General features: G+C 40.1%; 1 protein-coding gene across 1 annotated transcript; it reads left to right on the top strand.

The window, feature by feature from the left end:
* The first annotated feature begins 204 nt into the window (after nt 1-204).
* Nucleotides 205-27,285, top strand: LOC144015806 (potassium/sodium hyperpolarization-activated cyclic nucleotide-gated channel 3-like). The gene is made up of 8 exons (XM_077516150.1): nt 205-1,297; nt 11,979-12,402; nt 14,273-14,434; nt 14,559-14,777; nt 17,133-17,279; nt 18,403-18,643; nt 21,206-21,370; nt 22,723-27,285. The coding sequence occupies exons 1-8, from the start codon at nt 669-671 to the stop codon at nt 24,219-24,221; spliced, it is 3,486 nt and encodes a 1,161-aa protein (XP_077372276.1). The 5' UTR covers nt 205-668; the 3' UTR covers nt 24,222-27,285.
* Nucleotides 27,286-27,482: the final 197 nt, after the last annotated feature.

Genomic DNA, 27,482 nt, shown 5'->3' with positions numbered 1-27,482 from the left:
AGATTAATCGATTAATTATTATTTAAGTTTGACAGCCTCTCGTCTTGATTTGACGCTGTATTTGTGAGTAAATAAATATAGCATCGTAGTTATTTCAGTATACTTTGTATACTTTTTTTTTTTTTTTTTATGTGGTATGCAAGGTGTGAACAATATGTGCCTTTGGTCAGTCAAGGTTAAGAAACAGGGCACTGCAAGTGTACCTAATATGGTGGTGTCGGATGGATCAGGGGCGTCAGGAAGCAGGTGGCGTGCGCCGCATGTGCGTGCAGGCGTGTCACCACCTTGTGCTGTCGCCGCGCATTTGTTCTGTCGGGAGGTGGAGAGAGACCATGCTTTGTCATTGAGGAGCAGCAGCAGCAGCAGCAGTCACATTCTTTCACTCATCCTGCACGTCCGACGCTCAGCACGCTGCATCCTGATGCCGCCTCGTCTACACGCTGTGGATCTACACGCGTTCACACACAGCCTCCTCCACGCACGGCGGACTTTGATCGTTGACGCATCTCCAATGTTCGGACCCGGGCTGGCGTGGCAAAGCGAGGCACGTCCCAAGTGCCAAATCCAACCCGTCCTGCCGATGCGCCTCCTCGGCGTTTTGCCTCCGCTGGCGCTCCAAATGATTCACCCCCCTGCTCCTTCCCACTGTGCTCTCCTCCCGTAAACAAATGGAACGGTTCCAGTCTTCCATGCGCAAGCGGCTCTACAGCTTGCCGCAAAACATCGGGCAAAGACCTTTTACGGCGGACGAAGGAGACGGCGGCGACAAGGACACAAAGAGGAAAAGTATTCTGCTGAGACATTTGTCCTCCCTGTCTCCCGCGAGCAGTTGCAGGAGCATCGAGGAAGGCAGCAGGGATGCCGCCGGCAAGACCAACTTGAACGGGGACTGTCGCCGTTTCCGGGCCAGCGTCTCTTCCATCGGCGGGCGGCATCCTCCCGGCTCGGATGCGGCGGAGCAGCGCCGCCTCATCCCGGAGACGGACGCGGGTGTGGAGGACGGTTCCCCCGGGGAGCGCGGTCCGCCAGCGGGGGGTCTGAGCGGCGCGGCGGCCGGCCAATCGTCGCTGTTGGACCAGACGAGTTTCATCAAGTTGGAAGGTACCGAGCAAATCATCCCCGAGGATGAGCGGCTCTACCAAGCCGGATTCATGCACCGGCAGTTCGGAGCGATGCTCCAACCGGGAGTCAACAAGTTCTCTCTGCGGATGTTGGGCAGCGAGAGGGCCGTCGAGCACGAGAGGGAACGCGTCAAATCTGCTGGATTCTGGATTATACACCCATACAGTGATTTTAGGTAATTCGTGTGCAGTCAACCGCGGAAAGCTTAACACATCTTTTGGAATTACAATTGCACCGATCCTTGAATTTGCATCCAAGGTTATTTTAGTGAACTCAAACTAAAAACAATTTCGTTAATGAAATAAAATAAAAACAAAAATGCTTTTTAAAAAACGAAAACTGACTGAAACTACATTTTGTGTTTACAAAACTAACTCAAACTAACTACAAGTATAGCAAAAATGTCCTTTGTTTTTGTCTTTGGTAATTAATGCATGAGCCTTTGGGGATGATTTTAAATGTAATTTTAAGTAGACTTATTTTCATATTTACCGGAATAAGGACGATTGAAAATGTGCCACGCAGAAGAGATGTCATCTAGAAGCAGCCAATAGAAAAGCACCTTCAGATGAAGTCTCTCCCATGGTGGTTTTTGAATATTGCACACAAATAAAAGCTAAACATAAAAAAAAAACTAAAACTAAACTAAAACTAAGCATTTATCAAATATCTAAAACTAATAAAAACTTAATTAAAAAAAACACCCTGAAACCTAATTAAAATAACGAAATTAAAATAAAATAAAATAAAAAATCTCAAACAAAATAAAAACTAATTAAAATGAAAAATTCCAAAACTATAATAACCCTGATTCCATCAAGTGCAAAAAGTGTATTCAAATTCATTCATCGCTACAAATATAGTGCTTTGCATTGATTGAAATACTCGGAAAAGTAATACTTTTCATGATTGTGGTCCAGCCCAGTGTAGTTCTCAATCTCGAAAAAAAGACAATAACAGCATACATAAATTATTAATACAACACAACACTGCTTGCATGATTATTTTTTACAGCAGAATTACAATCGTTAGATTGTGCCAATGTGTGTTTTTTTGTTTTGTTTTGTTTTTTTAATAGCAAAATATGACAATCAAAAGGGCGTGTAATGCAGACCATACACGGTAAATTCTGTCGTGTAAATTTGACTCTATATTAGAGTAAAGTTTGACTCTATTTAGATAGGGACCAAATAGACTCGGTTTTAGAGTAAACTAAGATTTAATAAAATATTGAAAGCAAATAAATAAAACTCACTCAAGGGTTAAGGTTCGTACTCACGACCTCAGGGAGTAGATTGGCTGTCTCCCAAGCTGAAGGTCGTGAGTTCGTTCCTACCTTGAGTCACTTTTCTTTTTTCTTTTTTCCAATTCTTTTTTTTTTTTTATTCTCTTCCAAGTGTATTCACAGAATTTACTGTGTATACTGACCAATAATCCAACTGGCTAGATAAATTGCTTAATTTCTGAAAAGGACCCTCGACTTAACTCAACTCAACTTTATTTATAAAACAATTTAAAACAAACATTACTCTATACAAAGTGCTGTACATGAAACCGAAATCGGTCCTGCAATAAAGAAGATAAGAAAAACAAGAACAAACATATACATAGTATTTTTTTTTGTATACAAGTAAATACATTTTACATAAGTAAATTAATAAGAAGTAGCTGAGTGAATAATAAATAAATACTAAAGGCCACTCTCATTGTGAATCATTTCATGCCTGTGCTAAATGTGCTAATTAACATTCAAAACATCTGACAATCACATTAGATCAATCCTGGCTGTGCGGGAATGTTTTTCGTGGGCAATCCAACCAACCACTTTTCCAAACAATTAAACATCAAACCCATCGAAATTGCTATCCTGCGTTTTTGAGGCAATCTTACACACTTGATAGCATTTTGCCATGCACCATTCCCATCCTTCTAACCTGCAAACTCAGCCACCAAATGTTTGTCACTGCAGTTTTCTTTTCCACTCATCAGAATTACACTTTTTTTTTTTACTTTTTTTTCTTTTTTTTTTTATCATTTAGTGAGGCCAGTGGATTAGATTAGAGAGAATGCAGCAGGGGCTTGGAAATGGGGTAATCAAAATAGGGTAACATGACCATTCAAGATATTAGAAGCACACATCAGGCGGGATTATTACAGCACAATTAGTTTAATGGAGCGGAGATGTTGTGGATGGGGCGGGTGCCACCCGCAACACGCTGACATCGGCGGACGGAAAGAGAGATTGGAATGGAATCAAGACACCCAGCTGTTTGCTCTATGCTGTGGACTTGGTGTCATGACATCACTCTAGAGCAGTACTTTCGGACATGCAGCCTATTCTACTCAACCCCCCCCCATTTAAAATGCACACTTTGAGTGTTATATTGTGGCTATTGTGGTTGTTGTTTCCACTCACAATATAACCGTTAATGTATAAATTATGTATCACCGATAATGTATCACTGTACTTATAACTTATTACTTATAGGCCTAACCAGTAATGTGTAAGTAAATTCACTGCCAGCCATTTTACAGCATTTTGACTTTTCAAGATGCATATCTACCAAATTAAAAAACAAAAAAACAACTAGAGTCTCTCTTTCCACTAGGGCGAAAAAGTATTTTCCGTAATTTTATAATCAGCACTAGAACGAAGGTCGGTATAACAAAATGTAACCGTTTCTCACAGTGGACTAAAAAACTGGGCTGATCTCCTATCTAAAATGGTGCATTGCTGCCATCTACTGGTGGTTGTGCATCAGTAAAGTTGTTTCCAAACTTGAAATTTAAAAGGATGCTTTACTTATCTAGCCATTTTTGGCAGTCAAACATTAATATTTTGCCTATAATAAATTTGATATTTTCATTATTTTTCACATACAATTAGTACCTTTAAAAACTCACTTTGCAACTTGCTGTCGACTGAAAATGACATCACATGGGCTCAGGTAACCAATCACAGCTCAGCTTGTGAATGTCACATGACCAGACCTAGAAAACAGGTGAGCTGTGATTGGTTACCTGAGCTCTTGTGATGTCATTTTCAGTCGACAGCAAGTTGCAAAATGTGTTTTTAAAGGTACTAATTGTACATGAAAAATAATGAAAGTATCAAATTAATTCTAGACAAAATATTAACTTTTTATTGCTATAATGGGATAAATAAGTGAAGTATCCCTATAAGGTAGAGCAGCATCAGACTCTCCCCCATCCATTCCCGTTGGAAAACGTGGTCAAGTGTAGCAATGTTAAAGAACTAGATAGCCTTATTGAATTTATATGTGAACATTATTCTTTTAAATGTGAACATTATTCTATGATTATTATTATTATTATTATGATTATCAAATTAATTAATTATTTTTTATCTCTGAATTGTTTTAGATTTTAAATTGTCCAAATGCCCAGAATTTCATCTCTTAATTCAACAATAAATGTCCCCCTTTTCTGTTGTCTTCCTTGAAAATTGATTACCTTTGTTTTGAACCAAAATAAAACAATTGCTTTTACTTTGGAAAACAATAATCAACATTTTTACTGATTTTCCTCGTGTTAGACCGATCCAGTAACTGAATTAAAATTCATTTATTTTTATGTGCTGTCAAATTGAAATGATGTCCTGTTTTTGACAAAAGCCATGGAGATGTTTTTATTTTTATTTTATTTTTTTTAAATCTGATTCCTCAATTAATCGAGAAAATAATCAACAGATTAATCAATAACTGAAGTAATCGTTAGTTGCAGACACATCCTTAAAATGCATGCTGATGACTACTCTATTACGATCTCAAAAGCATGAGTCCTTCAAAGGATTTTTTTGGAGCCAAATTTCCAATTGGGCAAGTTTTCTTTCCCACCATAGAAATATGAAAAACATTTTTTTTTTTTGTCTCTGTCCTCATTTGGGCCGTGGAGTCGCAGCTAAATCTGTACTAGAAGTGGGCAGTCAGTCGCAGGGAACATAAAGACAAACAACCATTCACACTCGACGGAAACTTTAAAGTCTTCAATTAACCTCACTCGCATGTTATTGGAATGTGCAAAGAGGGAGAACATACAAACACCACGCAGGAAGGTTGGAGCCGGCATTCGAAACCTGAAACTGACCCGTGAGGAAGCAGACGTGAACCACCTAACAACTGTCCAGCTCCATTTTGCTGTTTAAGATAGAAAAACAAAGAACCAATAAATAAACCAAATGCTTATTTTTCCGTGCAAGAAAATAATATTGTGTTAATTTGGCTAAAGTCGCTGTAATTTTCATGTAACTTAATGTTAAAGTGTAGTGTGTTCTGTTCACACACATATCCATCTCAGCCGTGCCCATTTTCAACCTCTGTGTAATGAATGGCTGCTGTTTTTTGTTTTTGTTTTTTTTTGTTTTTTGTTTTTATTATTATTTTTTTTATTATACCTGCAGTGGATACAGCAGCAGGCGCTCTGGACTCACTTGCATGTTAATATGATGGCGGGCCTGAGTCTCAGTCACTACAGGTGTGTGTTAAGCCACTGAGCTGATGCAGGCTGTTATGCTTCAGCTGCAGTCTGGCAACAAGAGATAAGTATCTCCAGTACAAATGTGATCCCTTTTTTTCAGCTGTCCTGATTGATCTAAGCTCCTTTCGCAATTTTAAGCCTTTTTGTGTTCACTTTGCTTATAACTCCTCTCTCTTTGTGCTCTCATGCTTTTTAACCGAGTTGCACTCTGACCCAAATCGTGCAAGATTCCCCTCCGGGCGAGGTGCACCGTCCCCACAACGGCGGGGCTTTATTTTAACCAAAGTGGCAAATTGCACCAGCTAGTTGCCTGATCTTTGTGGGTCGAATGCTGCGTGCGCAGTCAGTTGATGAGCTAACAGGAGGTTCTGCGGAAGGGGACGGTAATGCACTTTTTTTTTTTTGTGGTCCAGCTGTTCCGATGTTCCGCAGCACGGTGACGTGTGCAGAGCTGTAATGCTAACTACTCAACATCTGGCTGATGGGAGCTGACTTCTGGAGTTGACATGGATTCCCAGGAGATAACGGAGGATTTAAGCCAGGGAAGGGATGAGCAATTAGGACCACTGTGTCACCGCAGCAACAACAGGCTAGGTGAAGAGAGCAATGCTTTGTTTAACAGATGACAGAAGGATTTATGGAAAGAGGACCAATCTCATCTTCTTGAATGTAAATTAGAGCGCTCACAAGTCAAAGTAGTTGTTAAATCAGTGGTTCTTAACCTTGTTGGAGGGACTGAGGCCCAACAGTTTCCTACGCGCATTCACCGAACCCGTCTATTGAAAAATAAAATCATCTCCCCCTTCACAAATTCATGACATAGGTAGGTACAGGGTTTACTGACCCTGAGTTAAATAAACAACAAGGCAAGGCACAAAATGAACGGTTTGCGAAGCGAAAATTAGCGTCTTGCACATCATTAAGGTAGAAGTCAACCTTATACATTTCTTAACAATAATAATCTGTTATATGTGACCTCACTAGTCTATACATGACATTCTGATTAATATTACATTTGTGGAATATGAGTTATGAAGCAAAATCTATCTCTCCATTTTTATCCATCTCAGGGGGAGGCCATTTTGCCACTTGCTTGATTGGTTGTTACCTGAGACCTGAGCAACATTGATGCCATCTTCAGTGGCAAGTGGCAAAATGGCCGCCCCCTGATATGGATAAAAACAGCTGGCTTTTGCTTCGTAACTCATATTCCACTCACAAAACATTAACTAGAATACCGTATTAAAACTTTCTTGTTGACTTTCCCTTTAAAAACACATTGAATAGCAAAACTGAGAATCAACCTCCTACGCCCACCGCTTGTAGTACAACTCGATGCTATTTACGCCGCACCTTCTAGCTAGCAATGACCTTCGGCTGGCTACAGCTGCGACTAAACACGTTGCGGAGTTGCTCCCAAGTCAGTGATCATCGCCTCTGTGGCAGCAAGTAAGCTACATTTCTTATAAGTATAACTCTGGCGAAGGGAGAAGCCATGCTAATCGCTAAGCTAACCCAACATTGCCACGGCTACCACATTTAACACAGGAATTAAGTGCTTTTTGGTGATTGAGTCCACTTTTCACAGACATCTGACTGGAACCACGTTAAAGCAGAGCCTATATTCAACTTTAAACAGCAAAATAGCAGGCAAATTAATACTCGAGAGAGAAAATCTACTCGCTAACAGAACCGGAACCAAAAATTAATTAGGGTATGCTACGTTGTACATCAGCCAGGAGGAGTGGCCTCTAAGTTTAAAAGAAGTCTAAGTGTATATTATAAAAATATTTACAATATCAATAATGCTATTTGTTTTCACAAGAGACTCTTGAGTTTTTAGTTTGACGACTTCTATGACAACTAAACTCCAGTTGTGACTGAGTAAATGCTCTAAAAACAATTTAGTTGACTCTGTATTAATGTATTAACTTACACCACCGACAAGTGACTAAAACCAACGATTTTCAGCGAAGTCTTGTTTTAGGACACATTCATGTCTACAGTTGTTTTTAAATAGCAGACGGGTTTGTAAACATATGAGCACAACTGTAAATGAACAAAAGCTTAGCATGTTTTGAATGTTGGAAACTACACAATAGTTAATCTTTTTTTAACTATGTGCAGTAAACACTGCAATTTACTGTTGTTGCTATAATACCAAGTTGATGCATAAAGAAAAAGCTTTTTGCACTTTGTGTTTTATTGTGTGCAGGAAAAAAAATGAATCTTTGACGTCTAAAGCCGTCTATGGCAGGGAATTTGAATTTTTTCAGACACAAAAATGCAATCGTCACCAAAATTAAGATGTACATCTTGCCACAGTATTTTGGATTTTATGAGCATTAAGCTTTTTTTTCTCATCATACAACACACTCACAAGTTACTGTCTTTAATTTGAAATCTTCCCTCAACAACGAGGGACAAAATCACTCAATTCCATTTTTATAAACAACCTCAAGCATGACTCATTTTATTTGATTTGATCATTTTCACGTTAGTGGTTGCTTACGTGACAGTTGTGTTAAGTTGCTCTATCTTGCCTTATAAGTGGTCCGAGCCCAGGCAATGCACTGAATCAAACTCATATATGATGAAATTTATCATTCAACCAGTGCTTGGGCTTACATCAGTGGTTCTTAATCTGGGTTCGATCGAACCCCAGGGATTCAGTGAGTAGGGATTACATTGACACTTGTTGAGAGGAAGGCGAGAGCTTCATTTAATCAGCTCTGAAAGTGAAACCTTCGCTGATCAATGTTCATCCCTCGGGAAACAAGTTGGTCCTGACGATGCAGTGTGTTAATGTGTCCTGCTTTGGAGGCTGTTGATTTGTGTTCACTGGTACTGGTGCGCAGGTGTGTCAGATGCTGGTTGATCGATTGGAGGTTAATTAGTTCTCGGAGATGGAGTGAGCATGCGATCGCACACTCACACGTTCAAGATTGTATCCGGTTGGAGTTTTGCTCGTCTAGGCTGAGAAGCAATGCTGTGCTTAGATTGAAATCACTCTGTGGTCGACTTTTATAAAAGGTCCTTCATACATCAGCTACTTCAAGGAGAAATTTAATGCAGCATGCAAAAACAAAGGCGATGTAGATATGATGCCCAAAATCAATTTGTCACGCGGCTCGAGATGGAGCCGAGCGCACCGGTGCTGATTCCTGAGCATTGAGTCAGGTGTGAAAAATCAATATTTTCTTATGAGCAAATCAGATGGACTTTTAGTCTCTCCATCCTTGTGCCCTGAAGCACAATGTTGGACGAAAATAGAGGCAGCATGTTCTCAGAGATATTCAGCAGAAAATCACGCAGAAGTTCAGCAAAGTTTGACGTTTAAGATGAAGCTACTTTTCAGCAATTGTCCATAGGTGTGCTTGTGTGTATTGATGGTTGTTCATCTCTGTGTGCCCTGCGATTGGCTGGCAAACAGTTCAGGGTGTACCCCGCCTACTGCCCAAAGCCGGCTGGGATAGGCTCCAGCAACCCCTGTGAGGAATAAGCGGTCAAGGAAATGGATGGATGGACGGATGGATACTTTTCAGCAACATGCGCATCATTTCACCAGTGGTGCATTTGTGCAAACTGCCACTGCTGTGATTCTTAACATAATTCATAAACATGAATGACTTTGGTAGGTTTGCGTTAGGTCATGTTGATTTCAGAACATAATTAAAAAAATAATTTACTAAAATCAGGTGCAGGTTTGTAACAAGCATATCTGTTACCTCCTTGACTTTCTTAATTTGTGTTTTCTCAAGTCTAACTTACTAGTAAACAGTGATTCCCAAACCGTTGTGTCTTGGAACATTAGTGCACTCAAAGAAATGCTTCATCAGATTTAAATAACACGGTTACGTCAAGCGGTCCCAAATAACTATTTCATTTGGACTATTTCATTTGGATGAATGTTGAGTGACCAAAATGTAGCTAATGTTCTTAACTTAATACTACATTATACAGTTGTGTTGAGTTGACACAATGCGGTTACGTTGAATTTACTCAACATTATCATGATGTATTTACTAAATGTAATTGTGTTGAATTTACTTGATATTGTTAAATAAAAATTATCAATCCTGATGATGTTGAATTTACTTAACACTATTATGTGGAATTTATTTAACACAATTCTTCTTGATTTAGTGAAATGCGAGCGCTTTTCCAACTATTAAAGCAAACTCAAGGCATGTTAAGTTTCACTTCACACGTATTTGTCATTCACTTACTGATGGAGGAGCATCAAGAGGAACTCGGTGCTCAGTATCTGAGCTCAAGGACACTTCAACATGGTCACTCCGGAATCCAGTATCAAATCCACAACCACCGGTTCGGGAGACGAGAACACTACTACTGACTGACTACCGTCATTTCTGTGTCGTGAGAGATCATTTGTGCCACAGGATATGATTCAATTTAATTTAATTGGTCCGAAGAATATTTATAACAATAATTACAACAAATAACTTCTTATTTTGTCTTTGACGGATAACAATGAAATGCTCTTCACCTAAATGGCAGAAGGTACCCTGTTGACGTTTGTACAATAGATGAGTTGTTGGTTCCTGTGAGTCTGGAATGTGTCAGAAAAGTTTAACGACTTGCGCCACAAAAGATACATTTTAGTACTGTCAAGAAATTTGTCATAATCGCACAATTTTCTATAATTAATCACATTTTTTGTACTTCTGCTTCTACTATTCTACATAGGATGTACCAGATATTAAAATTTCTGACATCAACTTTGTTTTTCAAATGAGTGTCTAGATTTCACACTAAAATTCGTGAGTAAATTGAGACATGATCTTCATTATTTCAGTATGAGTACGTTTTGTGAGATTTGTGCTATTTTTCCCATGAGACTGCTTCAGTTTTGGCTAAATAAAGGTTGGGCTTAGAGCAGGGGTGTCCAAACTACGGGGGCCATTTTCGGCCTGCCGTCCATTTTTCAGTGGTCGCGACATATGCTAAAAATGGCATTTGACTCAGTTCAAATAAACAAAACAAAAATGTTTGGAGATGGTCAAAGGAAGAAGGGAGGGTATCAGTGCCATTAAAGGTTGTTTTCGTTAACTAAAACTAATGAAAAAAACTAAAACTAAAATTCAAAAAACAATTGTTACCGAAATACATTTTATGTTTACAAAACTAACTAAAACTAACTATAATTATAGCAAACATATCCTTTGTTTTAGTCTTTGGTAATTAATTATTGCATGACCCTTTGAGGATGATTTTAAATGTGATTTTTAGTTAATTTATTTTGATATAAACCGGAATAATGACGTTTGAAAGTATGTCACACAGAAGTGACGTCATCTAGCAGCAGCCAATAGAAAAGCACCTTCAGATGACGTTGCTCCCATGGTGTTTAAATATTGTGCACAAGTAATACACATTATAAAAACTAATACTAATACTGAAACTAACAAACTAAACTAAAACTAAGCATTTTTTAAGAACTAAACTAAGAAAAACTCACAGAACCACCATGAACACTAATAAAAACTAACTAAAATGAAAAATTCCAAAACTATAATAACTCTACTGCCATATTACAAATAAATTGGTTTATATACTGTAGTATTTTTCTAAATACGCAAAAGCACATATAAATTATTTATACAATTTTTAGGACTAAACACAATTTCTCTTCATAACATTATGTGGCCCTTGCGTCCTTCTGATTTTCTGGAAGAACGACTCCCGTCCTGTCCCACTCCCATTCAGAATTACTCCCACTCCTGTACCGCTCCCATTATGGAGATCAACTGCAGCATTTAATTAAAAACAACAAAAACAAAAATAAACCCAACAACTAAAGTTGCATTTTATTCATTTATTGAATAGTTTGTTGCACCCTCTCCAAATGGCTGTGCAAATATGTATCTGTCAAAGTTTTTTTTTTTTTCTTTTTCCCGAATGGATATTGAATTAAGTTTTTATCCTGTCCCGTGCCAATCCTCTGATTAAAGGTAAAGTTCACTCCTATCCCATGGGAATCTCGTGACCTGTGAGATTCCTGAAAAAATGTCAGCCTCGAGTTGGGCTACACTTAATGTTCCATTCATTGTAGTTTCTGTGCCTCACACCATAGGAACCTTGTTCTTGGAGTAGTAATATATTATTTACAGATAAAATGTATACAAGCTTTGGATACTATCTCATTGATACTTAATGGCATATGTAGTTATAAGGGTTGTTCCATGCCAAATCATCAAAAAAAACAACAAAAAAACAACTGAAAATTCATCAATCTGATCTGCAACAGCTTGACTCATCGTTTTCCTCGCTGCAAGTAATTTATTGTATCCAAATGGTTTTCTACTTGGGCTGTGGGGTGTTTCTGTATGTTTTAGATTCTACTGGGATCTGACCATGCTGCTCCTGATGGTGGGAAACCTCATAATCATCCCTGTTGGCATCACCTTCTTCAAGGATGAGCACACGCCGCCCTGGATCGTCTTCAACGTGGTCTCAGACACCTTCTTCCTTATGGACCTGGTCCTCAACTTTCGCACGGGGATCGTCAAAGAGGACAACACAGAGATCATTCTGGATCCGCAAAAGATCAAGATCAAGTACCTGAAGAGCTGGTTTGTGGTGGATTTCATCTCATCGATACCCGTGGACTACATCTTTCTCATCGTAGAGACTCGCATTGACTCCGATTTTTACAAGACTGCTCGAGCCCTGAGGATCGTGCGCTTCACCAAAATCCTCAGTCTGCTGCGCCTGCTACGCCTCTCCAGACTCATCCGCTACATTCACCAGTGGGAGGAGGTAGATTTATTTCTTTTTGTCTTTTGAGAGAGCTCAGGATTGTTCATTCGGCAGTCTTACCGAGTCAACATGTCATCTTCATTTCTCTTTTTTTTCTTCTTGTGTGTGTGCGTGCATGTGTGTGTGAGTTTGTGCTCATAAATTCACCTGAAACCTATTAAAAATCCCATACCCTTCACCTTAACCGGAAACTTTAGAGCCCCGCCAGAGTCGTGAAGTTGTCAGGAGACCAGAGGAAGGATCAAAGAAAAGATGAATCAAAGTGAAGTCCAGCACCAACCAGAAACCACCTCCTACCCACAGAGTTACAAAACCAGAATCTTTCACCAACCCCAGAAACATGGAAATGCCAACAAATTAGGGAGACCGCAAGAGACCAGAGGAAAGATTAAAGAAAGGAAGGATAGATGAAGCAGAGTGAGATCCACAAACACCAGCCTCCACCGATTCAGCAACCAGTGGGAGGAGGTAGATTTGACACAAATTGACTCCGAGTAATAGACAGTACAGTATTTGCCCCCACCTACCAATTAGTTACTTACACCGAGTGGCGGCGTAAATAATTGAAAAGGGATGACCATGATTGACAGGGTCCAGAGAAAATAGTGTTTTCAATTTGCGACACTGATGTGGTAGGGTCCGGCGTGAGATTGTTTTCAGCTCATATTCATCGACTGTATCTGATTTTGGCATGTCCAACATAATGCTCTCCTAACTGCTGTGTGTAATCATCGTTAAATGACTGGACATCAAAACATTTTTTTTTTACATGCATTTATCGCCCACAAGTTATTTAATTAAAAAAAAAGTCATTTTGATCATGTATATTCCATATTCATGATCATTTTAGAACACTTGGCATGCACCCCTGAAGTTGCTGTCCACCCTGTCATTATAATGTGCCGTAACTGCCCCTTTCATGTTTTCAGTGACATTACTACCAGCATTTTGTCTTTCTTCAATAGAGACTGAAACGGTGCCTAGTTTATCGTAAATATTTACACATATATTTGAAAGGGTCATTTTATTTTGTGTATACTTTGATGCTGTCGCGCTTACCATATCCACTCTGCCATAATGAAATACCAATTGATTAAAAAATTCTCAGTAATTCCAATACTATTTGTTATATAGTACACACACTGCTCCCATCTCGTCTTCTGGCAGTTATTAGGGTAGAGTAAGAGCAGGGGGGCACCGATCACAATTTTACAGCCGCTCTTTCAAAAAGTCTGAGCTGCCGATATCAATTTTTGTTGATCCCTTGTTATTTTCTCCCCATAACAAGAGCAACGTGTTGTTTTAGCTGCACATTAAGTAGTTCTCTCAAATAAAAATGAAGTCTATTAATTATCTCAGCAGAAGAGGACAGTGGCTGACTTTTTCAGACCTCCGAGGAAGGAGATGAGAGCCGGGGAAAAGATCGGTTCATTTTTAAGGGATCAACCGATCATCGATCCCCCAAAATTAAGCAAATTACGTTTTGGAAATTACAAAAAACAAAGTATTTTTTTAAACATTGATAAGTCAATATTGTATCCAACTAATACACTTATTTAACTGTGATCTTTCCTAACACTATTGAATTCAATTCACATACATACATTCCCCATAAGCCCGTAATATTGTTGGCAGGTTATTACGCAATATTGCAATAGCCTTTTGTTCTCTATTGAGGATTAAAAGCACTATAGTCAAGTATGGCCCAAGTGTAGCCATCAGCATACAGAGAACAAAACAGACTCCATTTTGCAAATCCTCTGATTGCATGAGTGAGAATTCACATTTCAGAGATGTATTTACTAAGAGCGATTCATCACATTGTTTCACGTCCATTAATGGTGATAATCTGTGTGTCTGTGTGTATCAGGTTTTCCATATGACCTATGACCTGGCCAGTGCCATGGTGCGTATCATGAACCTGATCGGTATGATGCTGCTGCTGTGTCACTGGGACGGCTGTCTGCAGTTTCTGGTTCCCATGCTGCAGGATTTCCCTCCCGATTGTTGGGTCACGCGGAATAAGATGGTGGTATGTTTTTATTCATTCGGATGAACTGTATAGACAGAAAAAAAAAGATTCTGATGTATACCTGCAACTAGTGACAGCCCGTCATTTGGTACCTGATGCAACCGTTTCGCATTTTCCCCTTCAGAATGACACGTGGGGTCAGCAATATTCTTACGCCCTCTTCAAAGCCATGAGCCACATGCTGTGCATCGGTTACGGGCTGTACCCGCCAATAGGGATGGCCGACGTGTGGCTCACCATCCTCAGCATGATTGTGGGCGCAACCTGCTTTGCCATGTTTGTGGGGCACGCCACGGCCCTCATTCAGTCGCTGGACTCCTCCAGGAGGCAGTACCAAGAAAAGGTAGCAGGACACGATTCGTCAATGACTTCAGGTGGAAGAGATGAAATAGTGAGGGTAGATTAGAGATGGGTTTAAAAAAAAGTGAAAAATCAATATCAAATTGATTTGCTTTTTCAAGCCATTCATAAAACCGTGAATCAATTATTTTAATATCTCTTTTTTTCCCATATATTCATAAGAATATAATTTTAAAGACTGTAATGTTTTTGTATCTTATCGTTTTCTTGAAATGTACTGTTCACATTCATTTAAAAGTATTTTCTTAGATTTATGAAATTCCTGACCTGTTGTTGTAAGACAATTCAGAATATTTTTAGTTTTATATTTACAACTATTGAAATAGAATTAGGAAAATATTTTCATCTCACCCTTGCTTGATTATAACGTGTGACTTTCATTAATAAACTAAATTATTTAGCACTTTACTGCCTCCACAAAATTTAAGTTGGAATTTAATGTTTTGTGGAGTTTTTATAATGTGTTTGATATTTAAAGGGGAAGTCAACCCTTCCCTCCAAAAATCTTGACAATAATATTTTATATGTGGCCTCACTAGTCCAAACATGAGATTCTGATTAATTAATATTACAATTGTGGAATATGAGTTATGAAGCAAAATCCATCCATTTTTAATCCATCTCAGGGGCGGCCATTTTGCCACTTGCTGAACAGAAGGTGACATCAATGTTGTTCAGGGCTTAGGCAACGGCCAATCACAGCTCACCTTCAGAAAACAGGTGAGCTGTGATTGGTCGTTGCCTGAGCCCTGAACAACTGTGATGTCATTTTCAGCAAGTAGCAAAATGGCCGCCCTTTGAGATGGATAAAAACGGCTGGATTTTGCTTCATAACTTATATTCCACAAATGTAATATTAATCAGAATGTCATGTTTGGACTAGTGAGGTCACATATGATATGTTATTGTTAAGACATGTTTAAGGTTGTTAAGAAGAATTGATGTTCTATAATTAATCAATATCGGATTGAATTGAAGGGAATCTAATTGAAGTGGGAAAATCGAAATTGAATAGAATTGACCTTGTGAATTGAAATAAAATCGATTGAGGAAATTAGAATCCATACCCAGCCCTATATAATATAGATATAGATAATACAAGTTAACTGATTTGCTCCCAAAAACGTATGAATAAATTATATTGTAAAAATTTTAAGTGTCCCAAAGACGTAGTTCTTTTTTATTTTTTATTTATTTATTATGCGAGAGCATAGGTGTCAAACTGCAGTCCTCGAGGGCCGCAATCCTGCAGATTTTGGAAGTTTCTCACTTTCAACACAGCTGATTTATATTTAAGCTCATCAGCAAGCTCTGCAGGAGCCTGATAATTATCCTGATCATTGAATCAGGTGCGTTGGAGTAGAGAAACCTCGAAAATATGCAGGACTCTGGCCCTCGAGGACCGGATCTTGACACGTGTGCTTGAGCATACAGAAGTCTTTGATGAAGCCTCTCAACTGCAAGGAACGGTTGAAGTAATGGGAATTACACAAACGGCCAGCGGATGGCAGCAGAGTATAAGAGATGAACCAGGGCCATGTTGCAATAAGCTCTTTTTGCTAGCGTTTTCACTAGGAATGTGAATAATGATGAAACGTAGCTATATTCTAATTCTAATTGCTGCAAAACTGAAACGGATAGAAATATACTTTTTTTTCCTAATTAAAAAGAGACTTTAATCTTTCTCTTGGTAGATTCCAAGTTATTATAGCTATTAGAAAACAATATTCTGTTGGCCTTGCAAAATCAGTCCAAATTCAGTAAAACAGCTGGGAGTGAACGGGGTTGTTTCAGTCAAAATGGCTGCTGGGAGTGAATGAGTTAAATTAATATTTCTCCAACACCTATGTCACTCATAACGAATCATTTTCCTCATTGTGACTATCATTCTATAAGGAAAATCACACTCTAAAATGTTATGCTTTATAAAAACTTAATAATTACAAACAGACGAGTGCTAGCATATCGTGATTGGTAGACACACAACAGGACAAAAACAAACATTGGTTGGATCCACTGTCCATTAGGGGTGTTTTTCAGCGAGAGTACACGGCTGAAGGACACAGTCGTTAATAACATTAGCCGCAGCCTACAGAGCACAACTGTATTTGTCAGATGGGGCAGAGGCCCAAACCTACACTGTGGACAGGTTTCACAGATGGCCTGACAGTTGAGCGTTAACATAATGAGACACATAGTCAACCCCCTGAGCCAACGCATCAAACAGATTAATTCACATATGACATTTGCCGTGACTTTGCTTTTTGCCTTCATTATCAAATATGTTCTATTTGTTGGTTTTCTTCTGTACAAATTGCTGACTTATATCATATTGCAGTACAAACAGGTGGAGCAGTACATGTCCTTCCACAAGCTCCCCGCGGACATGCGTCAGAGGATCCATGATTACTACGAGCACCGCTACCAGGGCAAGATGTTTGACGAGGAGAGCATTTTGGAGGAGCTGAATGAACCGCTGCGAGAGGTCTGCTTTGGGGATTTTTACCTCCTGTCTAACTGCCACTGGGTCATAAATGTGTTGATTGCATTGGAAATGCAATGACTTTCACTTTAACCACCACTGTCGCTGACTGATATTGTCTTAAATGTCATTTAAATTTTGTGGAAAATACACACCAAAAAAACCTTTTATGTTTAAATTATTTTTACATAGGGTGTCTGAATCAATAAAAAACAGTGATCATAATAGAGCTAAATGGCCTACGCATAATCTAGCTTTATCTTTCCACCACAATGTTTATAGTCATGTAATCTGATTAGTAAATGCTGGAGAGTGAATGAGGGCTTCATTAATCGAGCGCTTCTAACCACGCTTCACGTTTCATAATGATTGCAAATGTATCAAATGTCTCACAGGTTATGATTGCCCCCTATTCAGGAGATTGCAAGTAACAAAAGGTCCTCTGTTTTACCTACTTTGTAGGTAAAAAAGGACATATTCTGAAATGTTCTTAACTCATTTGCTCCCAAAAACGTATAAATACGTTCTATTTAATACATAATAATTAAATTAAAAAATAATAATAAATAATAATTTTTATAAAAGTTTTAAGTGCCCCAAAGACGTATTTATACAGTTTTTACAATTTTTTTATGCTAGAGCATACAGAAGGCTTTGATGCAGCCTCTCAACTGAAAAGAACAGTTGACAAAATGGTAGTTAGAGTTAATTTTTGTGAAAAAATGTGCAAAATGATTTCTTGCACTTCCTGTTCTTTTTTTTTTTCAGCAGGTATGTGCCATCCTTGAATCGTAATTTTTCTGCAAGAGAGCCCTTTGCATTACATCATATGGTTATTTTGTTGTTTGCTTCAAATCTTTTGTTGTTGGGGCATTTTTTTTATACATGTATTGAACAATTTATCATAAATTAAATATGCTGTATTAACAACAAGTATTTTGTCCATATTTAAAATTGCATTTTTGTCATACATCTGGTTAGGAAGTGTGTTCCTATGTGGCCACCCACTAGTACTGATAAAAACTTGTGGCCCACTCCAGCTTTTTAAGTTGTTGTAAAGTTGCAGATAAATGCAAAATTGCCTTCAGTACAGTAACAAAGCATTTACTTCCCACCACTACCGCAGGAGATCATCAACTTCAACTGCCGTAAACTGGTGGCCTCCATGCCTCTGTTTGCCAACGCCGATCCCAACTTCGTCACCTCCATGCTGACCAAACTGCGTTTCGAGGTCTTCCAGCCGGGCGACTACATCATCAGAGAGGGAACCATCGGCAAGAAAATGTACTTCATCCAACACGGGGTCGTCAGCGTGCTGACCAAAAATAGCCAAGACACCAAGCTGTCAGATGGCTCTTATTTTGGAGGTAATGTCCCCGCACACACACACAAAACACGCTGTTTAATGCATACTAATATAGCCCGTGGCTGGCAGCAGTTCACTGATGTGAAGAAGTGGTAATAGTCTGCCTTGTTTTGATTTATTTTGCTCAGGCACTCAGCAGATTAACTTCCCGCACTATTGCGGCTGGGAAAAATTGTCCACATCATCTCCTTAAAAGGGGCTTGGGACTAAGAGCAGCAGTAGAGATTGTTTGATTTTTGCTTTCATCTGTGGGGTTTCCCTCTTTTTAACATAATATTTATAGCTGAATTGTATTTTATTTTAATTTATTTGCTGTAATGGATAGTGTTAATTTTATCCACCATTTTTAAAGTTAGTCTTAGTTTTAGTCCAGTTTCAATCACATTTATCATAGTTAATCAAGCGCATCCCTTTTTTTTTTTTTTTTGTCAACTTTTAGTCGACTATAAATCTAGCATTTTAGTCTTTATTTGGGTCCAAGAAAACATCATTTTATTGGTTTAGTTTTACTCAATAAAACTGTCAACGTTTTAGTCTAGTTTTAGTCAGGACAATCATTTAACCCTTGGATTTTTTTATTTTTATTTTTTATGTCAGCAGATAATGTTGAACATTTCGAATCTAAAACTATTTCACATTAATTTTTCTCTCATCTTTTTGATGAAAACAACTTGACACACAATTGCAGTATGTCAACAAGGGGCTACTATGGCTCCATGCAATCAGCTAGTAAATTAGCCGGCATTAGTTAGCAGTCGGATTGGCATTATTGTCGGAGTTTTTAGCTGTTGGATTCATGTTGCGTTAAAACTATAATTTACTTCTTTTTCTTTTGTTTTTTAACTTTTCATTTTGAATCCGCCTTCTGTCCGTCCTATGTCTTTGTGTGTGCACTTGCTAGCTGCAGATTTGAAAGGGGGGGGTGTCACTGTGTGTCACATGACCGATTAGCAGACACAAGATTTTACAAAAGCAAATAATTTTAGTCTTGCTTTTGTTCATGAACTAAAATGTTGATAGATTTTAGTCCAGTTTTTATTTATTGAGTGAAGTCCATTTTCGTCTCGTCTTCATGAGTTGACGAAAATGCAGACTGATTTAGTCCCACTTATTGTTTATTGTGGGAATGCTGAAAGCATCCCACCTATGTTGTTCGGATTTTTATTCTCCTCACTTTTTTGCCAAAAAACAACTCCCACATAACACTTCCGATTTACACCGTTCATATTTCAACTTGCTTCAAAAATTCACGCATTACAGGGTATATATTGTCTGATTGCACGTTAATGACAGTATTCGCACAATAAATATCAACCTTGCCCCATTCATTTTCAATGCGACTGACATTGAACTTTTTCTAAGTCCCACTTTCCACGCCTACTTCCATACATAGAACTGATCATCATTACCAGCTCTATGATACTGCTCAGTTCTTTTTAATTCATGTATCTTTCAACTTCAATTAAAACCTTGTGATTTTCACACAATTTGTCTTTCAATTTATTTCATAAGCATTCAGCTATTGGCATTCAGCTTTCAGCATTCCCACACAATTTCTAGAAATTGTGCTTGGTTTAGTTAATGAAGGTTTTAGTCTATTCTAATCTAGTTTTAATTCGGTGAAAAATGAGTGTTGACAAAATTATTTTTGTTTAGTTTTCATTGACGAAATTAACACTAGTAATGGAACATATCAATGACAGTTTCTGCTATTTTATCAATCAGGGAGAATTTGTCCAGTCGCGTATTTGATGTTTGACCAAAGACTAATAAGTCAGAGTTAATCCTTTTAGGATGAGTAGATGTCACCAGTGGTCAAATTGAAATTGAAGGGAAAAACATGTTGGGACAAACACATGGACAATAAATTTGTCATGTGACTAAAATAGATTAAATCAATAAACAGGACAGCAAAGTAAGAGCGTGAGAGACCCCATGTGTTTGTGTCTATATCCTCAATATGTCTGCCCTCAAAAATATATCTATATATATATATATAATTTTTTTTTAAAATGGCGCTTTATTTAATTTTTGTTATCTGGCATGACAGATTAGGTCAGGACAAACTGAAAGCTGCAGGAATTGCATTAAGTGCTCCATCTGTGAAGTTCAGAGGCAGCGCTCTTCATGCTTCATCAGCTACCACTTACTATAAAACCATTTTGACAGTTTTATTTGATTTCATTTCAGGACTGGGCAAAAATAAAATGTTAGATATTTCCTTTTTAAAGAATCATCCCCGAAATTGTATTTACATTTTAAAAATCTTCCTACACACACTCAAAGTGGTGGAACGAATTCCGGTTGGACAAAACCTCTGCTTCAAACTATAGAAAAATATTTTCCAAAACAAAGTTAATATGATTAGGGAACAGGGATTTAGGGTTTGGATTTTAACATATTCAAGGCATTTGCACCTGAGTACGACCAGCCAAACTTGTGAAAAAAGTGTGATTTCTATTCCAAAAATATGCTACACTACTTCTTTTGCATTTTGACCTCATTTAAACTGTTCACATGCATTAAATTGGGTAAATAATCATTCTTCCCGCCCTCCTTGCAGAGATCTGCCTGTTGACCCGAGGCAGAAGGACCGCTAGTGTGCGAGCAGAGAATTACTGCCGCCTCTACTCTCTGTCGGTGGACAACTTCAACGAGGTCCTGGAAGAGTATCCCATGATGAGGAGAGCCTTCGAGACGGTGGCCCTCGACCGGCTAGACCGCATCGGTGAGACCTTTGGAGATAAAAAAAAATTCCATTTAATTTATGGCTTGTCACTCTTATGCTAATTTGGAGGCTACCAGGCAGTCCTGATATTGTTTTGTGATTATGAGTGGTACCTTGACCTATAATTATCCCAAATTCATTTTTTTTTCAGCTGCCAATTTATTTATTTATTTATTTTTTGCTTTGCGTTGCAAGCCAGAAATGTGAGGTATGACCAAGCAATAAATACGAAATCACATTACCTTGTAAAATAAATAGGTGCGTGACGTAAATTATTTTTTGTAAAGACTAATTCGGTCAAAATTCACAAACACATAGACCAGAGGTATCAAACAAAGTACTTTGGACATTTATCTTTAGTTCAGCAAGCTTGTTGCATGTTTTTTTTTTCATGTTACTCAAGTTGCCCGTTTCTTATAAGATGTGGCACTCTTAAGTCAAGGTACCAGTATATTCACAAATTTACTTGAAATCTGGGCCTGTTGAACATTATTTATGTTTTACGAATGACACAGGCTAATTGTACCGTTTGCTATGTATGGGGATAGATTTGTCTCAACATTATTCACCCAAATATATTCGTGATTTTCACGGGTGTTTTGAGATCAACAAATGTTCTTCTTCTGCTCTGACCTCCTTGGCCACTGCTCTGTAGAAAAAGAACAAGTAGCAACAGCAGAAGAAGAAGAATGTTTTCCTGTTTGAATGCAAAGTGAGCTCAAGGGAAACAAATTAAGGTCGTATTTTCTTTCCCAACTTGTGCTAATTAAAAAAAAACACAATAGAAGATCCGATAAGGGCTTGTTTTCTGTTTTCAATTTTTAAACAAGAAAAAGAGATGGTTCGTCGGACGAGGGACAACCTTTCAATGTGTGAATGTTTGCAATTTCCCTCTGTATTTTCAAATGTAGATCTGAGAAAACACATGAAAATCATGGATATGTTTGTAGATCTGAAAAATATATGTGAAAATCATGCATATATTGGTGGATCTAGAAAATATATAAATATTGTGCATATGTTTGTGGCTCCCAAAAACGCAGGAAAATCACGAAATATATTTGTCTGAATAATTTTATGACAAATATCTCACCATAGCCATCTATGCGAAGAACATTTAGTTCTTCTCCCTGTTACTGTGTGTGACTGTCATAGATAGATGAACAAAGATACTTTTTTCCTCAATGATTTTCAGACCAATCAAGTAAAATTGTATAATTTCCTGCAGTACATTTGTGAGCCATATGAGATCAACAGGTGGTTGGGAATCACTCAGTTCGAGGCTGCATGTTAGGAATATATTGCAGAATGTCTCCAACAATTTATTCCTAGTCCCTCTTCCTCTACAACAGGGAAGAGGAACTCGGTTCTTCAGCATAAAGTCCAACATCACCAAAGTTCTGGCACGTTAAACCTCCAAGAGAACGAGATCATCCAAAGGATAGTGCAGCATGACCGTGACATGGCCCAGTGCACGCGACTGATCCAGACCAGCAACACGCAGCTCTTGAACATCCCCCCTGCTCCCTCGTCACCCACCCCGGTCATCTGGGCCCCTCTTGTTCAGGCTCCGCTGCAGGCCGCTGCCGCTACCACGCCGTTGGCGCTGGCGTTAGCTCACTCCCAGCTGCCCCCCATCCTCTTTCATCATCCTCTGATTCCTGGCCCCTTGCAAGACCCCATCAGCCAGCCAAAAAGAACCCACTCTGGAGCGCTGCCATCTAGTGTCTGTGGGTCAGTGCCCAGTTCTCCTGTGGGTTCGACGAAAGTCCGCACAGAGGTTGAAACTCTCACTCTGACCTCCATCAGAGCACCACATCTCTCCACGGGGCCCTCGCCCACTCTGACGTCCCAGCCCATCTTCACCAGCAGTCTGCAACCTATGGCCCTTCCCTCTCAGCCAGCCCACCATCATCCCCACTTGGCCTCAGTTTTCCCCGACAGCCAGGCCGCCATCTCCTACACTTGCGCCGCTCAGCTCCACCCGCAGCCCTTCCACAGAGCCATGACTGCCCCGCCCCATCCGTTCGGTTTGCTCCAGCAGGGGGAGACGGCGAGACTCGCGGGGAGATTCCCGGCCCCCTCCTCTTGCGCCATAAGTCCTCTGATCTCCAGCTCTGTCAGCCCAATTCTAAGCCAGCTGCAGCAGAGCTCTCACGCCATCACGCAGCAGATAGGGTCATGTCATGGCAGCGCAGGCAGGATCACCAGCAGTTTGAACTTGCCGGATTTTCCCATCATCACCACACAGTCCTCCGGTAGGACATGTGCGAGCGGAGGCGGGGCTGCAGCGTCCCTGGCGCAGCACAGCCTGGCGGGCCTCCGTTCGGTTTTTCTGCCGCAGGTTCTTCCCGAGCAGTCCGCCCTCGCTTCCCTGACGCAGTATGGCTCGGCGGAAGCCTCGCCTTGTTACACGCCTCCTCTCCTCAGTCCGAGCTTACAGAGCCCTGTCAGGGAAAGGACAGTTTACCAAAGCGAGCCCCCCAGGCCTAAGGACTCTCACAGCCCCCTTACCGTTCAGACCTCGTGCCCGGCCAAGGTGGCGTGCACAATCAGGGAGAGCAACGACTCACCAGCCGAGCTCCTGACGGCGGAAATTAAGACCATCTCAGGCTCTTACAGTTCTTTACACCACACACAAGACAGACTTCTGGCTATCACCTCAGACGGGGCAGCAAGCCCCTTCCCCTCCCCTATCGCCACCAGTAAATCCCAGGTCACGATCCCGGGTCACGCCACTACTGTCACCTGGACGTATGCTGGACTTGAACCTCAGAATCAGTTTCTAGCTGTAAATTCTAAAATGTTAGAGAGCCAACACAACCAGCCGAAACTTCCCTCAAGTTTGTGAGGCTCAGACACACCCTCCTTTCATGAATACAACCGAATTCTCGGGATCCCTTTTTACCCCCACTTTGCTCCTTTAAACATAGGAGGGTGTGTGATTCTGATCTGATTGCAGATTTCCACAGAATGTATGGATTACCGCTAATAACGGCTTATTTTTAGAGCATATTTCTCCTTTAGAGTAATAAAAGCCCAATTGGTGGGTATATAGCACCTCATAAAAATAGAAATTTATCAAGTTATCTCTATTATATACACAAAGTGTGATTATTTCAACTGTTTAACCCTTTTTCCTAGCTACCTTTTGTCTTCACTTATTTACAGCTTTGTCAAGTTTGATGAAACCAAAAAATGTCTTTTAAAAAAAAACCTTCCCTTCTTCTCAGCTATGAATACAAAGTTACACTAAAGAGAACTTGAGGGGCTTTGGTGAACTTTGGTTTCAGACATCGTGTGACATTGGCAATGCCAAAAGTAAGTCAAACCTGTTCATGGTTGATGCTGGACTTTGCCAAGGATTCATCAAATACATATTTGGAATTTTTAAGCACGTATAAGGGGTATAGTTTAGAATTTGCCGGTTGGTGACCGGCTGAGCTCATCTCTGACTTCCAGGGTTTTCTGGGGTAATTAGCACCCAAAGTGAGAAAAAGTACCTCCAATTTGGAGCCGATAGTCCTCAGTCAGAAAAGACTCTTGGAGGAGGCCAGGGTCTTGTAATGAAAGAGAGCCAGGTGAGTCCTGAGGTGCACAGACAGATAGAGGATGCAGTCTATGTACCAGTCGGTCGTGGTGAAGAGAAAGTTGAGACAACACGCAAAACTCTCAATTTACCTTTTGATCTGCAGTTCGTCTTTGGGTAGTGACGGAAAGGACAAAATCGCAGGTATTAATGGCCGAAATGGGTTTCTCTGGGCATTTTCATTAGGAGCAGTGTGGTTTTTTGTCCTGGCTTTGGAACAGTGGACAGCTCTACACCCTTAGCAAGGTTCCAGGAGTTTATTTATTTGTCTACTTGTGCTTTGTAGACTTGAAGAAGGTGTTCAACTGTGTCCCTTGGGGAGGAGTGCTTTAGAGTAGTATAGGAGTTTGGGGTGCCCAATCCCCTTATACAGACTGATTGGTCCCTGTATGACAGGAATCTTAAAGTTTGGTCCGCATTGCTGGTAGTTAACAGCCTCCACCAAGGCTGCCCTTTGTCACTGGCTCTATTCATATAATTTATGGATGGAATCTCTCAGGGTTCAGATTGGTGGCCTTGGTTATTGCATCTTTACTTTTTGCAGATGTAGTTCTCTTGGCTTCATCGAGCAGCTCTCTCTGGAGCAGATCGCAGCAAAGTGCGCCGCGGTTGGGATGAGCATCGGCACCTCCAAATCTGAAGCCATGATCTTCATTTGGAAAAGGGTGGAGTCCTCTCTGTGCCCCAAGTGGACGAGTTCATATACTGGATCTTGGGGTCTTGTACACGGCGAATGAGGGAAGGATGGAGTGGGAGATCAACAGACGGATTGGTGCAGTGTCTGCAGGGATGTATGTGGACTCTTCCGAGGTGATGAAGGAGCTGAACCAAGAAGTGAAACTCTCAATCTACGGATTGTGACCGAAAGAACAAGATCACAGATACAGGTGACTAAAATAAGTTTCCCCGTGGGTGTCTGGGCTCTGTGATTCTGGAAGGGATCGGAGTAAAACTGCTGCTACTCCACGTCAAGAGTAACGGGATGAGGTGGCTTCGGCATCTACTCCTGGACGCCTTCCTGGTTAAGTGTTCCGAGTACACTTCACCGGTAGGACGCCCCCGGGATCACGGTGGAGAGTGTCTCTGGGCTTGTATGGTCACGTCTTTGGATTCCCACAGAAGAGCTGGATGAAGAGGAAAGTCTGACATTCTCTGCTTAGGTTATTGCCACCACAGCCTGATCCTGGATAAATGGAAGAAAATGGGTGGATGGTGTTTGGGTGCACTCTTAATTGACAGGACTCAGTCATCTGTGTAAATGATTTGCCCCGGTTGGGTGCCATTTCCAACCAGGAGGAGACCCTAGAAGAGACCTTGGACGCGATGTGTCACAGCTACCTGGGAATGCCATTGGTCGAGATAAGGGAGAAATTTACCAGAAGAACCTGGATAAATGGACGTTCTCATTTGAAGTCTGTACGTCTTCCAAGTCGTTTCAGCAATATTGCACAGCCGAACGGGGCACACAAATCCGATCATATTTGTAAAACGAGTGAATGTAATGTTTGTCTACCTGGGTGAACCATGTAGGTCATCAGGAAGATTATCCTGAGTGAAAGAGGCATCACTTTTGTCCTATCGCAACCTTTTTCAGAGGACAGTTGGGACACCTAAGCCATGCTTTTTGTATATCCACTCTGTCTTTCATGGCCATGAGCGAGTACTGTGAATCAAAGCACTTAAGTCTGATTGTGTCAGTTGTAGAGAAGCATAATAGGCAAAGAATCAATGGCACGTTTAACGAGTGGCACAGAAAATGTGAATGTTTCTTGCACCAACAAAGGGCTATAAAAGGAATTACCTGGACACGTGATAAACAAGAAACCCAGACGGGTCGCATTGCTGCACATTTACCTCTTTTCATTGCATCTCATTCGAGTCACAACACTGACCGAATCCTCCGTTGTGTTAATAACTACATGTTGCTTAGTCGCACCTTGCCGTTCAAGACTCACCGTCAGTCATTTCTCGGCATCCTCGGCATCGTTTAGTCGCCCGGTTTGTGGATCTTGAGGATGAGTTCTGCTGTGACTGCGAGACGCTTTGGGTCACCAAGCAGCCTCCGCCGGTGGGCTCGATCAATTCCTCATTACTATTCTCCTCCAAGCCCACAAGACCAGAGGCATGAGTGCAGTTTGGCTAGAAGGTTACTGTGGGTGCAAGGTGTGCATTTTCATACGAAGGACACTCATCTATTTCTATATATTCTCTGTTCTTTTTTTGATGCCTTTGAAATCTGATGATTCCGTCTCCTATGTACAGTATGGTAGCTCTATTTTATTATTTTAGGTATGAAATTCAATGCAATAAATTATCTGCTCGATAATGCTTGTCCTTACTGTTGTCTTATTTCTAAAAGAAGAATGACAAAAATACGTTGTTGCTGGATTTCACATTCCATATGATCAAATTCATAATTCTGGAAACTCTTAGTTTGTTTTGGCTTTCAGTTGAAAAGCGTGTCATGGAATGATATAAATTCATTTCTATGGGCACCGCTGTGCGTCTGTTTCAACACGTAGC

The sequence above is a fragment of the Festucalex cinctus genome, chromosome 3 (assembly GCF_051991245.1).
Source record: "Festucalex cinctus isolate MCC-2025b chromosome 3, RoL_Fcin_1.0, whole genome shotgun sequence".
Taxonomy (NCBI): domain Eukaryota; kingdom Metazoa; phylum Chordata; class Actinopteri; order Syngnathiformes; family Syngnathidae; genus Festucalex; species Festucalex cinctus.
This window is presented reverse-complemented; position numbering and strand designations above follow the sequence as displayed.

Excerpts from the sequence above, each read along its gene's own strand:
- LOC144015806 (XM_077516150.1), top strand. The coding sequence starts at position 669 with ATGGAACGGTTCCAGTCTTCCATGCGCAAGCGGCTCTACAGCTTGCCG. Across the intron at positions 14,435-14,558 it reads TCACGCGGAATAAGATGGTG|AATGACACGTGGGGTCAGCA; the intron begins GTATGTTTTTAT and ends TTTCCCCTTCAG. Across the intron at positions 18,644-21,205 it reads AGATGGCTCTTATTTTGGAG|AGATCTGCCTGTTGACCCGA; the intron begins GTAATGTCCCCG and ends CCCTCCTTGCAG.